The 14,828-nt window shown below is 53.7% G+C and overlaps 1 protein-coding gene across 8 annotated transcripts in view; it reads left to right on the forward strand.

Moving 5' to 3' along the window:
* Window positions 1-14,828, forward strand: part of ADARB1 (adenosine deaminase RNA specific B1) — a 109,795-nt gene that overhangs the window by 58,661 nt on the left and 36,306 nt on the right. For all 8 annotated transcript variants that reach the window (XR_009047664.1, XM_057696366.1, XM_057696370.1 and 5 more), the window contains one exon: window positions 12,783-12,857. Coding sequence is in view for 7 of the 8 variants with exons in the window: in XM_057696366.1 (XP_057552349.1) it covers window positions 12,830-12,857 (28 nt within the window). In the remaining variant the exon portion in view is untranslated. The remainder of the gene's footprint in view (window positions 1-12,782; window positions 12,858-14,828) is intronic.

The raw sequence follows: 14,828 nt of genomic DNA on the forward strand, positions 1-14,828 counted from the left end.
GGGTGCTGGGCCAGCCCGAGCGCGGGTCCCCGTGCCCGGAGATGTGCGTGCGTGCGTGTGTGCACGCTGTGCGGGCCCCGCGCTGCGTCCTCCAGCCTGCCAGGCCGGGTGAGAAGTGGAGGGTCGCGCCTGCCTGGCCCCAGGTGCCCACGTGCCGGCGGGGCCCGCGGGGTCCCGGGCCCGCGCGGGGTGCTGCGTGGAAGCCTGACTTTGTGCCGTGTGTTTTGGTGGCTCTACTTCATTATTTGAGGAACTCTGTCTATTTTTGAGACGTCAGGCTGTTTCAGGCAGGACTCTGTCTGCTGGGGAGATGGCGTCTTTCCTGCCCCCGTCCCTGGGGCTGGCGGCCCTCCCACCTGCGCTTTGAAGAGGGAGCCTGGGGCGGGGGAGGAGCCGTCCTCCCACGTGTCGCCGGCAGCCGTGCCGCCGTGAGCCTTGGGTGGTTGGCCGAGGGGCCGGGCCGGCCAGGGCTGGCTCCGCTGGTGGGGACCCCGGCCGTGGGGACCGTCCTCGGCATCAGGAGACGCTCTGACAGGAAGGTAACTGGCTTGTCTTTTACTCTGCGATGCAGATGCTGGACTTGAGAGGCGCTGCGGAAACGTGCTCTGAGCAGCGCGTGTGAGCCCCTCTCGCGCATGCTGGTTACTTCTGCGTCCCCTTTAAAGGGCCTCTCTTTTTCTGTTGGCATTTCCTAGATGTTCAGCTAGGGGCTCGCTTACAGAAGTAGACTTAAAAAGCACGTGTGTAAACGCGTCTAGAAATCACGTTCACTTCAGGGTTTAAAGTATCGTTTAGAAAAATATTTATGAAACCTTAGAAGGGTGTAGCTTTGAGTCCTAGGAGATCTTCCGTCTAGAGACAGGTGCTTTATAATGCTTTCTCCTTTGCCGCCACGCTTCCTTACTGACTTCTCGGACGTTAAAACTTCTCTTCGTGCTGTGGTAAGACTGTGGCTACCGCTGTGACGGTGTTTTCCTTTGAAAAACACGGAGAGCAGATTCCTTCCATTCAACACTCTAGATAATTTCAGCCTTTCATTCAACTTGATATGTTAAGATCGGTATTTTTTTTGTTAACACCAGGTTCAAAAGTTGCCCGTGCCTATAAAAATCACAAACCACTGGCTTTGGGGTGAATTGCTGCATTAAGAGGGGTGGAGAGTTTGCCGTCTCCAGGTGCAGAGACGTCTGGGGTGCAGAGACGCTTCTGCTGGGGGCACAGCCCGTTACTTTCTGGCCGCCACCTCCTCCCCCCAGCAGCTGGTAGGGCTGGAGCGCGGTCTTTCACCTGCGCCGCATCTCTGGGGTCTTCTGTGGCAGGAGACAGCCGTCCCTGCAGGAAATGAGACCAGCCACAGCTTTTTAGTGATGCTTCCGGAGCGGAGGAAGCAGACGTCCGTCCTGGAATCAGCAGTGTGCGGGGAGAGCCTCTCGCTAACCAACGCAGGCGCTCGTACAAACGGAGCTCTGCGTCTGGGGGCGGTGGGGCCTCGTGGCGCGGGACCTCTCTGGGCGCCGTGCCCACCGCACGCATGTGTCCGGGACAAAGGCACCGTCCCCAGGGCCCGTGGGCGCCTCCTTCTCGGCCTGTCCCTGCTCTCCCGACGGCGCCTGGTCACGGTGCCGGCGTGTCTGCTCCCCTCCATCAGGCGTGAAAGAGCAAGATGGCATTGAGACACGCAGCAGGAAGTCAAGACAAAGGCAGAAGCCAAAACTGCAAGAAATTTGCATCTAAATAGCCTGCATTTAGACTTGCCGCTGTTTTTTCCCATGGCCCCTCATCACTAAGCGTTTAAATCCGGGAAAATTTCGAGACGTGTAAGAGCACTCCTGTCACCATTCTTTTGGAACGTGTTGTAACCCACATGGTTCGTGTGGTCCCACTGTATACACATTCTAAATGTCTTCACACATTCTAGAATCTTTCTCTTCCATAGGAAAACCATCCCCAACATGCTGAGAAGTGGAGGGCCACGAGACGCAGCAGGGCAGCACGTGTGACGTGGTTGTGCCCATTGCACGTCGCTGTGTGTGTGGACTCACTGTGAGCTCTGCTGCCGGCGTGAGGTGGACGTCAGTGCCTGTTCCTGTGTGTCACGTGCCCTGTGTTTGAAGCTAATAAAAGCGCCTTTAAAAATTATGACTTTTATTAGGACTGGCCGTCCCATATAATTATACGAAATTGGCAGAGTTTTACAAGATGTGAAATGTGGTCTTCTAGCGCCACGTGGTTTCAAGGTGCTCCACATCCCGTGTGCAGGTGTGTAACGTGTGCCTTTCCGAGTCCAGGTGCTCGTCGAGGCGGTGCAGCCGCGGGCTCCTGGCCCTCCGCAGCAGGGCGGCCCCAGGGCTCTCACCCTCCTGATGTGCAGGCAGGGCTAACTCCGGGAGAGATGCACGTGGACTCGCTCAGTGGTCAGAAAAGTACGGTTAGAAGAGAGTCACGTGCAATGTAGATATCGACCAGGACCCCCGTGGAGCAGACGCTGCCGCCCGAGGCCCGAGGTGGGCCTGGAGCCTGGGTCACACCCCGGGGACAGGTAGACCACCCCCCGGCCAGTGCAGACACCGCCGCTGCCCCCTTCTCTCCACGCACGGCACTGCTGCTGGGCCACGGGACGGTCGGGGGGGTGAGAACCCGGCAGGCTCCTTCACCCCCGCCCCCACCGTATGGACGTGCTCCTGTATTTCGGGATTCAGGGCTTTCTCAGTGAGCACTTTGTCCTGAGTGTGACAGCACCCTTGTCTGTGCCCAGTCACTCTGCGCGGCCCGTGACAGCCACTGTCCCTGTGCTGCAGTCCAGCTGGGCCCCCCACGCTTCCACAGTGGAGAAGGGAATGGGTGTGGGAACCTTTTGTGGAAGTGGAGGCCCAGACCTGTAGAGGTGCGCCCCCTCTGAGTCCTGCTGGAGGACGGGACACTGGACGCCCTGTGCCGTCTCTTCCTCGTAAAGCGAGGAGATGCAGACAGTGCCTGAGGGAGCGGGCAGCTGTCATGCCAGGCTTCTTCCGTGCGTCCACCTTTGTGGGGGGCAGAGCGCTGTGACAGCTGGAGGCACAGGGCAGGAGGGCATATGTCACCCATCCACCCATTCGTCTGTTCATCTATCTACCCATCCATCAATTCACCCATCCATTCATCCTTCCACCCATCCACCATCTATCCACCCACCCACCTACCCATTCATGCATCCACCATCCATTCACCCATCCGCTTATCCACCCATTCATCTCTTCATCTACCCACCCATCCATCCATCTATTCATCCGTCCATCCGTCAATCTACCCATCCATTCATCCTCCCAGCCACCCACCCATCTATTCATCCATTCATTCACTCACCCATTCATTCATTCATCCAGCTCACCCACCCACCCGTTCATCTAGTCCACCTACCCATCCACCCACCACCCATCCATTCATGCAACAAGTAGTCATTAGAGCCTTCTGTGTGCCAGCAGCAGGGATGTGGACGTGCATGGGACGGGGTGGGTGACAGGATGGCAGTGGCAGAGGGACAGCGTCCGTTGTCAGGTCTGGAGTTCGCTCTGGAATAGGCCGCCTGAAGTCCCATTCGGTGGGTGAGGAGGGGGTTTCTGTGATGCACTGCTGCTGTGCTGTGTGTGTCAGGAGGGTAGGGGTCTTAGCCAGTCTCCGGCGAGGGCGGGAGACACCGTGTCTGCCAGGAGAGGGTGCAGGTGAGGGAGGTTGCTGACGTGCTGACCCTGTGAACAGCAGGTGTGGGTGGAAGGCGCAGGCTCCCAGAATCTGTTGTGACGGAGGTGTGGGTGCATTTCATTGCACGTGTAGAGATGGGCTTCCCAGCATAAGCGGGGCCGTGCTCCCTGGGAAGGAGCTCCTTCAGCTGGGGGTCCCTTCCAGGCATGAGCAGAGACAGCCTAGTTTGGCAGCTGAAGTTCTAAAGCAGGGACCTCCCCGGTGGTCCAATGGTTGAGAATCCATCCTGCAGTGCAGGGACGCGGGTTTAATCCCTGGTCGTGGAACTAAGGTCCCACATGCCGCGGGGCACCTAAGCCTGCACGCCGCAACTACTGAGCCCCTGTGCCACAACTAGAGAGGCTGCCTGCCACAACTACTGAGCCTGCGTACTACAACTAGAGAGTCTGCCTGCCACAACTGCTGAGCCTGTGTGCCACAACTAGAGAGAAGCCCGCGTGCCGCAATGCAAGATCCCATGTGCTGCAGCTGAAAGCCAGCACAGCCAAAGGTAGATAGATAGATAGATAGATAAATACTTTTAAAAAAATTCTGAAGCAAGCATGTGGAGTTAGATTTATGGAATGTGCTTGAAATATTATGGAAATTGGGTAAGATCTTAGTGTCTATTCTTAGTGTGATTACTAGTGTTCATATTGAAAATGCAGCTCACAGTATTCTCTTTTTTCCTTTTCATTCCAGAAAATAACGTATAATTTTCAAATAAATGGGATTTTAATTAGGCCATGTTGAATGGAGCAAGCATGGACCATATTTCAAACGTGCTGTTACTCTTTGTCCATCGCAAAGGTCAGAGTGTGGCTATAGAATAGCGTTTGACGAAGCTCTCTCCTGCTGTCGGCACCGAGCGGGTAATGTTATTTTGCCGCCTGGTGTCGGGCTCCAGCAGTCTGTGTGCGTCTCTAACGGCTGCTATTGCTCAGGCAGGAGGAGCAGGAGAGGCAGCAGAGGGGAGGGGGCGTGTGCACACGTGCGGGTCTGCGTGTGAGCGTGAGCACACACGCACATGCGTGCACATGCACGCGGGGCGAGGACGGGACGAGAGGGCAGTGAGCGTGTGAGAGGCAAGCCAGTGCTCTGGGACTCTCCGGGGCCCGGGCTGCTTTTGCTCTGTGGCTCTGCTGTCAGTAACAGAAGGCCCCGGGGTCCCCCTGGGGCAGGGAGGCGGCAGAGGGTGCAGAGAAGCCGCGGGAGGGTGTGCAGCCAGGCCGGGCACGTAACCTGCGTCTCCGCCCATCACCTCAGCCAGGCCTGCGTCCCGTGTGCGGTGGTCCTGACTGTCTGGATGTGGCTCTGCAGGGCTGGCAGCCTGCAGCTGCCCTGGGGACAGAAACAGCCACGATGGAGGACCTGGGTCAGCCGGGCGGGGTGGGAGGTGCCCGGCAGCCACGGGCCCTTGGCGACACGCCACCCGGTGCGCTGCCGGCCCCTCATTTCCAGCCGCGTCTTCTCTGGGGGACTCCTGTCCTCCCGGCCTCTGGCTCTGTCCTTGGAGCGCCTGTCTGTCCTCGGGGGTCTGTCCTGTCCTCCAGACTGCTTGAGTCCACAAAGCAGGGCAGCTTGTGTGTGGGAGGACGGCTTAGAATAAACCTGATGGAAGCAATGTTTGCTGTGAGAATTAGGAAATGCAGATGTAGAATAAATGATGGAAAAGCAAAGGCGGTCATCCTTGTAGCAAAATCCTTGCATATGAGCAACGTCTTCATACTTTCCTTCCAGCTCTTCTGCGGAGGAGAAGGGGGGCCGGGGCGGGGTGTAAACAGGGTCCTTTGGAGGAAACTGGGAGTTCCAAGTGTCGTGGCTTTTCATTGGCTGGGCTGGTGCTGGGCAGGGAGAAATCCATCCTTCCTCGCGCCCTCTGGGTGGTAAAGTAGGAACCTTCTTCCTGGTGGAGACGCGGTAGACCCAGTGGTAGTGCCTGAGAGCCCCCTTCGGGTCTCCCAACTCTTTTTGAAGGAAGTTTCTGTTTATTAATTTTCACGAGAGAGTTTTCCGCAGAGCAGCCTCGCTGCTGTAAACATGGCCTGCTCCACCTGGCCATCCTCCCTCCCGACTCCTGGCACCACTGGTCTTCTCACTGTCTCGGTAGCTGTACCTTTTCCAGAATGTCACGTGGTTGGAATCACACCGTCTGCAGCCTTTGCGGACTGGCTTCTTTCAGCGAGTCGTGTGCAGTCAGGATTCCTCCAGGTCTTCCCTTGACTTGACAGCTCTTCTCTTTTTAGCTCCGAGTCGTATTCCGTCGTCGGGATGGACTGTAGTTTATTATTCATTCACCTCCTGAAGGACATCTCGGTTGCTTCCGAGTTTTGTCAACTGTGGGTGAAGCTGCAGCACGTACCCGCATGCAGGTTTTTACGTGGACGTGTGTGCGGCTCCTTTGAGTGAGCCCCTGCGAAAGTGCTGCTGGACCCTGTGGTAAGAGTCGGCTGGGTTTTATAAGAAATCGCCCAGCTGTCTTCCCGAGCAGCGCCCCGTCCTGCACCCCGACCAGCGGCGAGGGGGCCTTCCTGTCGCTCCACACCCTCACAGCGTTTGGTGTCGTCTGTGTTCTGGATTTTCACCACCTAGGAGGCGGTCGTGACGTCTGATTGCTCTTTGAGCTTTCACGTCTGGTGAGAGCTGGGGTGGCGCGTCTTTGCTTACTTGCTGCGTGTGTCTTCTTCGGTGAGGTGTCTGTCCAGGTCTTCAGCCGTGTGTGGCTACTCTGGGTCTTTGCCGCTTCGTGTAGACGTTGGAATCAGCTGATTTCCACAAAGCACTCGCTGGGATTTTCAGTGGGCTCACGTGGAACCTGTGGGGCGGGTTGGGAAGAGCCAACATCCACATCATCGAGTCTTCCTGTCGGCGTATGTGGATTTTCTCTCCGTTTATTTAGTTCTTTGATTTTGAACTTTTCCTCATGTAGATCTTGCAAATATTTTGTTAAATTTATACCTATTTCACTGGGGGGGTACTAATGTAAGTGGTATTGTGTTTTTATGTCAAATTCCAGTCCATTGCTCATATGTAGGAAAGCAGTTGACTTTTGAATATTAGCTTTGTATTCTGCAACTTTGCTATAATTGCTTATTAGTTCCAAGAGTTTTTTTTGTCGATTGCTATGCTTATTTTAATTATTCCACGTTGCATTTCGCTAGGAAAAAACATTTATTAAAAGTAATGCTTGAGCCTTATTTGCTGTGCACCGTCGGCTGTATCTTGTTCAGTGTGTACAAAATCTCTAGAGGCTAACTGAACTGGACATCTATTATTTGGATGGTTTCCTAGGAAGGAAAATATTTCATTGTAAAATATTATAAATTGAATGTTTTAAATATTTTAGTGATATTACTTTGTTTAGAGAGTAAAATATTGGAAGCAAAATATAAATCATGAATGCATTCTCTAAACATGCATGATTAAGTTGCTGAATTTCAGATGATTTTTCTTCAAATTATGTAAGAATTTTATACTTCAGTTACCTTTGCTAAATAAATAATAAAATCATCATTCAAGTATTATAGCTGCAAAATTAGTCCAGGCTTTAGCAAGTTGCTTGATTTATAATAAAGAACTAACATGAAGAATCTTATTTTAACACTTCCCTCTTTAAAAATTTGTGGTACATAGCTATTAAAACTGAAACCCGTAACAGTCGTTAAGAATATGTATGTAAAACTGCTTCTCAAAAGCATCCTGTTAGGAGAGTAAAATAGATTAAAACCAGTAATAATTGCTAGTAACTTTTGTCAAATTTCCTGCTTGTCTTAAATGTTTTTTAATCTGTAAATTTTTAGTGGATTCCTAAAGATAGCAATTTTCACCAGCACAACAGAAAATTCATGTTCTGATGCATCTTGCACATAAATAGGTCATGTTCTTTGTATTTTATTCCAGAAAACTTACTTTTCTGGTCCAAGGGGAGGGGAGGAGGCTTGTGTGTAGGTTGCGGTTTCTGCAGTGAGAGAAGAGGGTGCTGTCAGAAGGGAGTGGGAGTGTGGTATTTTGCACGTGTGTTCATCCCTTGTCTTACACCGTGAGCATCTACCAGTGTGTAAGGAATCACACAACAGATGACCACGTCCCCACCACCCACTTAGAACATAAAGCATTGCCAATCGGATCGTGTTGTTGGAAGTCAGACGCGAAGCCGTGGGGGAACCAAAACCGACGCTGACTGGGCGGCCCTGGTGGGTCCAGCCTCCTCTTCCTCCGGGGGTTCCCCCGCGTCTGGCCCCGCGTGTTAGGAAGCGCGTCGGTCAGTGGTGTGGAAGCCCCTCTGTCCTGAGTCCGTCTCCCTGCTCCGAGTCCCTGGGCCGCCGGCACGCTTTGGGTGCTGGGGCTCCGTCCCTTCCACTTGCTCCTCAGTTCAGAGCTGGCCTGACAAGTCGAACCTGATACTGTTTCCACATGAACTTTACAATCAGCTTGTCTAGTTCTATTTAAAAAAAGAAACATTGAAATTTTAACTGGAACCAAGTTAAACTTAAATCCCAGGTCTTTTGATGCCAAGTTTCATGGTCTTTTCACGCCTCACTGCCTCCCAAGTTCAGCTTACTTCTCAGTGCTTAGGGGAGTCCTGAAAAATGAAGAAATTATTCGAATAGTGCTATCAAATGGAGCTTTTCTTTAACTGACCATTCCTGGAATTTTGTTCCATATGGGATTTTTGATGGGGTTTTAATTCTTATGTGTTTGTAGTCCAAGCCATATAAGGTGCTTTGCAGGATGAAAGAAAGATGGTTATGTAAAACACTCTGAAGTGGTTGCGTTTGCTATTTTGCTTTGTTTTATAACCAACCTACGAGAGTTGGCATTTGTAGAAGCTGAAAATATTGGCTTCTGCTCTGCAGGAGGTTTCTGGCTTCCGTTTTTAATATACACGTACTCACCCGCCCTGTGCACAGCCTGATTATTTTCTACTGTGAGACATTTTCCCTGTCCTTTTTAAGAACTTTCACATAAAAGGGCAGGAAAACAAGGCGCGTCCTACAACCCCGGTGACCTCTGGGGGCGCAGGCTCCTCCTGGGCGCAGACCCCCGGCCACGGGCCCGGCAGGGGTGTTCTCCTGGCCCCGGGCCTCCCGGGAAGCCAGCCTCTCAGCACACCAGTCACCGATTAGTTACATACAGATATATTGTGTGCCTTCTGCCTACTTCTAGGTTGACGTTTTTACTTTGAGAGAACGTCCATTCACGTGTGGCTATAAGAAATCGTGCGGGGAGGACGGTGTTCCCTTTACACGGCGCACGGTCACCGCGGGGCGCCCCCCTCAGAGCAGTCGGGGGTCCAGAGGGTCCACCCCCACCAGGACCCTCCCTCCCCACACGTCGTGCTTTTACAGCCCCGCCCCGCCCTCCCCAGCGCCCACAGCCACTGCCCTGCTCTCCACTTCTGCAGTTTTCTCGTTTCAAGACTGTTATGCCGACGGCCGGCCCTCTGCATCCTCATCCCGGCCCCAGCAGCCTCGGGCCGTGCGGCCGGGTGGTTCTCTCTTAGTGGAAAAGCCTGTGTCTCAGCAACCCGTGCAGTTCAGACCCCTGCTGCTCAAGCATCACCTGTGCACCGATGGCTTCGCGTAGGCCACCTTCGGGACGGCTTTTCACTCCGCGGACACTGGAGACTCATCCAGGTGTCGCCTGCATCGACGGTTGGTGCCTTTTCATTGTCACGTGGTCTCCGTGCTGTGGACGGTCCACAGGGTGTTCAGCCAGGCACCTGCGAAGGGCGTCTTGTCTCCGGGCCGGGGCTGTTATGAACAGGCTGCTGTAAACATTCCCATACGAGTTTTTTACGTGAACGTAAGTCATCGTTTCTGTGGGATAAACGTCCATGTTTAGTTTTAAGAAACCATCAGACTGGTTCCCGTCCACCCCACGACCGCATGTGAGCCGTGCAGCTCCCCGCCCTCGCCGGCCCTGGGGTCGCGTCATTCAGCCATTCTCGTGGGTGCGGTGGCCTCTCCCGTGGTTTCAAGTCCCGTTTTCCTGAGGCTGATGGTGACGAACATCGTTTCCCATGTGAACATCTGCATGCGTTCTTCGGTGACATGTCTCCTTCTGATGGGGGTGTGTTTATTGCTGAAGGTCTCTTGTACGTCCTGTCTGCTGACATGTGGGTTTCAGATGTTCGCTCACAGTCCTTAGCGTGTCTTTTCCTCTTCGTAACAGGCCGTTAGCAGAGCAAAAGTTCTCAGTTTTGATGGCTTCCAGTTTTTCATTTTATCCTTCCATGAATTATGCTTTTGGTGTCTGGTCTGCAAACCCTTTGCCTAGTCCTAGATCCCAAGGATTTTCTCCTGTGATTTTTGTAAAAGCTGTGTAGTTTCATGCTTCACTTCTAAGCCCCTGGTCCATTCTGGGTGAGTCTCTGTGTGGGGTGTGAGCTCCAGGTGCCCGGCGCCCCCACGATGTCTGCTGGCAAGGCTTCCTTCCCTCCTGTGCACCTTGGTCAGCAGTGAGCGGTGTCGTGGGGGCCCGTCTCCGGGTCCTCTGTTCTCTTCCGTGTGGCCTGCTTGTCTGTCTGGATGACCGGGGCAGTGCTGAGACCAGTTACTGCTTCCTCCCACTTCTTTTTTGTCATGCTGCTTTAAAGTTTTCTCAGGTAATGCTGGTGTCCCTGGGATGGCATCTGTTGTCTTTTTTCATTCAGTTTATCTTCCTGGCTCTCAGTATGATGAGTGATTTTTGAAACCTGAAACCTGGACATATTAGGCTACAAGACTCTGAATCTTACTTGGACCTCTGCTTCAGCTGACTTTGTCTCACAGCCCGCTGTTAGGGGAGGGGAGACGCTGCCCCGGGCGGGGGTCCACGTCCAGGTCCCCCAGCTCCACGAGCACTGCTGCGTGGGGGCCTCCTGTGACACCCTCAGTGGGGAGGGTCCGTGCCTGGGTACCACCGGGGGGTGGACGTCCAGGCTCCCCGCCTGCTCTCCCTGGCTCTGCCTCGCAGTGGGTGGGGGGTCTTCGCAGCCCAGAGGGAATGAGATCGCGGCTCCCCCACCCCCGTCCTTGCTGGGTGGGAGGCTGGGGTCTGGCTGAATGGGGCCGTCCAGTCTGTCAGTTTCCTGTCCTGCTGGGGGGTCCTCTGCTGGTCCCTTGGCCGAGATGGGGGTCCAGTCAGCCTGTTGGTGTTTCCAGGTTGCCGGCTTCTTCAGCTCCAAGCCTGGGGTCACGATGCAGGAAGGAGACATAGGGGACTTGCCGGCACGCCCTCCCTGGTCCCTGGCTGCTCTGCCATCTCCTGTCGCCCCACCCCCACCCCGCCGCCATCCGGAGCCTTCTCAAGCTCGCTGTGTCAGGGGTTTCCAGTTGGGCTGCACGGGGGACATGCCCTCCACCTTCCCACCACACGAGCCCCTTTGCCTGCTTTGAATCCAGCTCTCAGCCAGTTGGGCAGAGTGCCCTGCACAGCTTCTGTGGTTGCCTTCAGTTTCTCAGAAGCAAGCGCTTTCCAGGTGCCTTTGTCACCCGGCCGCTGTGCTTCCCGCACACCCCCTGCTCGTGGGCTTCGCGGTGTGTCCCAGCCGCCTCTCCTGCAGGCTCACCTTCCCCTCACACGCCCTGACGGCAGCCGAGGACCCTCGGAGCGCCTGCATCTCACTGAGGGAGGTCTGGCACGCGTGCCCATTCCAGACCGCAGGGAAATCACTTTAATTGAAAGCTTTCCATGGTGGAAATGCGCACACACACACACACACACACACACACACACACACACCCGGTGCAGAATCGCGTGATGAGCAGTGGCCGCCGTGGCCCCCGAGCTTCGTCCGGGTCTGATTTCCCGCCACACTGGGTCATTTTATAGTGACAGGTCCCCGGCGTCACTTCATCTGTACACATTTCAGTGTATATTGCTGAAAGATGAGCACTGTTTCCGCACTAAAATGACTGAAAGTAAGTCCTTCATACAGTCAGCTGTCCAGACAGTGTTTTTATTTGACTTTCTCAGTTGCAGGAGAGCCTGTCGGCTTCATCTTAGGTTCTTATAACATCCAGTACTGTGCTTTTCATATCATGCATTTTTAGAAAATATATGTTGAAGTGATTCATGCATATAAAACATTAATGCTTTGAAAAGTACCTGGAACACTTTCTTGAATAAAGGCATCTAGATAGGAACTCACTTAACTTTGAACTCATTTAACTGTGCATTTACCAGATACACAGTGAGAGTTAATGGTATTAACAAATGACCGTCATGGAAACTGATTTACATATATGTCATATGAGAGGGGCGTATAACATAAACGTGATTTAACACGTTTTAGTCACCATTTTCTTAAAAGCAATAAATTTGCCTTTTACTGATTTATAATATAAATTTAATTTGTATACAAAACATGTGAGTACAAAATGTGCAAATCTTTTTCCTCAGCGGCAATTTGATGGGATTGTTTATTACAGGTTATACGTTAGTACAGGCCTGCAAAGTAGAGCCAAGATATTTAGGAAGAGGAAACTCTTAAATTTGTTAATAATTATATAATTGGAATAATTGTTCTTTGAGGATTTCCTGCAGTTTCTTCTGCCTACAACATAGTAAGTTATATATGGTTCAGAAATGAGACCAGATTTGAGCAATTATGTGCTCGTTGGTTCCGTCTGTGCGACGCGCTTCAGGTGACGGGGAGCAGGGGCGAGCGCTGTGGCGTGTTTGTTCTTGCGCCACAGCTGTGTTTTATAACCCAAACCCGAGTCTCCCCGGAGCAGAGATCAAGTGGCAGGTGGGCTGGGTCCTGTTTGGGGTCTGTCTTGAGATGGAGACGTGTCCCCGCCCCGGTTCAGAGCTCTCCATGGTCCTGACCCCCGGGATCCAGGCTGTCCTCGCCGCGCGGCCCGGCATCTTCCCCGCCGTGGGACCCAGCCCCCAGCAGCAGAGTCCTGGCCAGGATCCTGGGGGGCCCGGGGGGCCTAGAACCTGCTGAAGAGGTGGGAGCGCCAGAATGTTCTGTCCAGAGGGCAGGCCTAACTGTCCGTGTTCTGCGGTTTTTTCCACAGAGGAAGCTTACCTCACATTCCTCGTACACTCAGTGTCATTTTCTTGCTGTCTTTCAGACAGAAACAGTCTCCGCCAGTCAAGAAACCCTCCAAATTATTTTGCCATGGATGTAGAAGATGAAGAAAACATGAGTAAGATCTAGGCCTATCGTGCAGAATCAAGTGGCTAATTTTCTGTTAAAATCCTACTGCTGAGCATGTATTTAGCGAGACCAGCTTGGGGAGGGTGATTTTCCCTGCGATACAGACCCTGACGGTGGGGTGTGCTTACACGCCGTGTGTTCTCTACGGCAGGTACCGGTGTCTGCTGTGGGCTTTGTCCTTACGGCCACTTGTCTGGGGTTTTGTTCCTTGTCCTGGGGTCCTGACGCACGTGCCCGGAAGGGGTGCCGCCCCAGCTGCAGGTGCCGCAGGGCCGCGTGGCTCTGCGCCACGCCTCCCGGTGACGGTCCGGACTCCCGTCTGTGTGAATCCAGATGACCTTTGAGATGGGCCATGCGGGGTGACAGAGCGTGACGTCTCCGCTTCAGTACGGCGGGCTGTCCCTGCGCTTTGCGGGGGGGGACTCGCACGAGTGTGTCCATCTTGTTTCCAAAGACTTTGATGGGCCTCAGGGCAGGTGTGGCCTGAAACCCCTTTCCACACCGCCCTCCCTGGGAGGGGACGGAGGGGACGGACGGGCGGAGAGCCTCAGCTTCCCGCCTCGACGTTGTTCTCTGTGAAGGGGTCAGTGAAACCGCTTCCCTGTTCTGTTCTGTCTTTAATCCCGGATAGCAGAGCATTTGCATAATGAGGTTAGTTGCTCCCACAGACGCTGGGGGCTTCCAGTGGGGAGATCACAGCAGAGACGCCACTGTTCTGGTGTGTGTGTAACACGCATCCCTACTTGTCCGTGTTGAGAGGTCCCGGGACGAACACGCAGGTGTGAGTGGCGAGCGGTCACCGAGGATGAGGACACAGTTCGGCCCACTTTCCCGGGCTTGTCTGCACGCAGAATCCAGGGGTTCTGCTCCATGAGTGTCACGGGTCTTTGCTGGGTGACCCCACAGTGGTGTGCCCTCGGGCCGGGGGCTGTCCCTGGGACGCAAGCATGAGAAGACGTGACCAGGCACGGTTTCGGGCCACGTGGTGATTCCGAGGCACCTGTGTGGCCCCCGGCTGCCCCAGCACAGCTGCTCTTGGGGTCTTTGGAGCCCAGCCTGTGTCCTCCGGGGTCAGCCCACTCCCGCCGTCGCCCAGGCACCCTCCTCCTTGCTGCCGGGAGTGTGGGCTGTGGTCCACACGCTGGTCACCGGGTTTGGGAGGAGGTGTCACGGTGTGGGTGGCTTATACACACCAACCCAGGGGCCACTCGCCAAGAAGAAGAGTCCTGAGTGTTTTCTGTCATCTTGAAAGCAGTGAAAAATTTTATCATGATTAATACTCACATGTGTGACATAAAGCAGCGTGATGTGAAAAGAGAAAGCATCTGTTTAAGAAGAGTTGTAACAGTGGGATATCTTTCTCCAAGTCTGCTGTTTTATTTTCCTGTACATGGTAGCATTCTTAGTAGTATAGAACATACGCAGTATTTCTGTGCTTCTAAAGCAAATGAGAACTTAGAATTTATGTGTACTATTTTACAGAAAGTGTATTTCTCTGTAATCAATGCTGGTTATTTTTATTTCTTAGAAGAAGGCGTTTGTCTGTGTCAGAGATGATACACCCCTGATGAAATGCACGTCAGGATGTATCTGTCGCGCTTTGACTCCTGCCTGGATGGTTCTGTTTAGCAGCAGCACGAGGACGTGAGCACACGTGCTGTGTGGTGTTCTCGTGCCCTGCTCGCCTGAATCCTGCCCTGCTCTGCCCTTTGTAACCTTCTGTTTCCTTTGAGCACCGAAAGGAGTAACCTATTGAGCTTTTGCTGGAGGATGTTATAAATGAAAATTTAGTGTCCATTCCGTCAGCTTTGTCAGCTGGGAGAAGTGGTGTGTGTGTCAGGAGGGTTTGGGGGGCACGACGTCTGTAGAGCACGCGTGCCCGGCCCCTAGCCTCTGCCGCAGCGTGGAGTCGGTCCTGCCAAGGGTGGGGTTTCAGCCAGGGCTCTTCTCGCACCTCAGC

This window comes from Hippopotamus amphibius, chromosome 10, assembly GCF_030028045.1.
Source record: "Hippopotamus amphibius kiboko isolate mHipAmp2 chromosome 10, mHipAmp2.hap2, whole genome shotgun sequence".
Lineage (NCBI taxonomy): Eukaryota > Metazoa > Chordata > Mammalia > Artiodactyla > Hippopotamidae > Hippopotamus > Hippopotamus amphibius.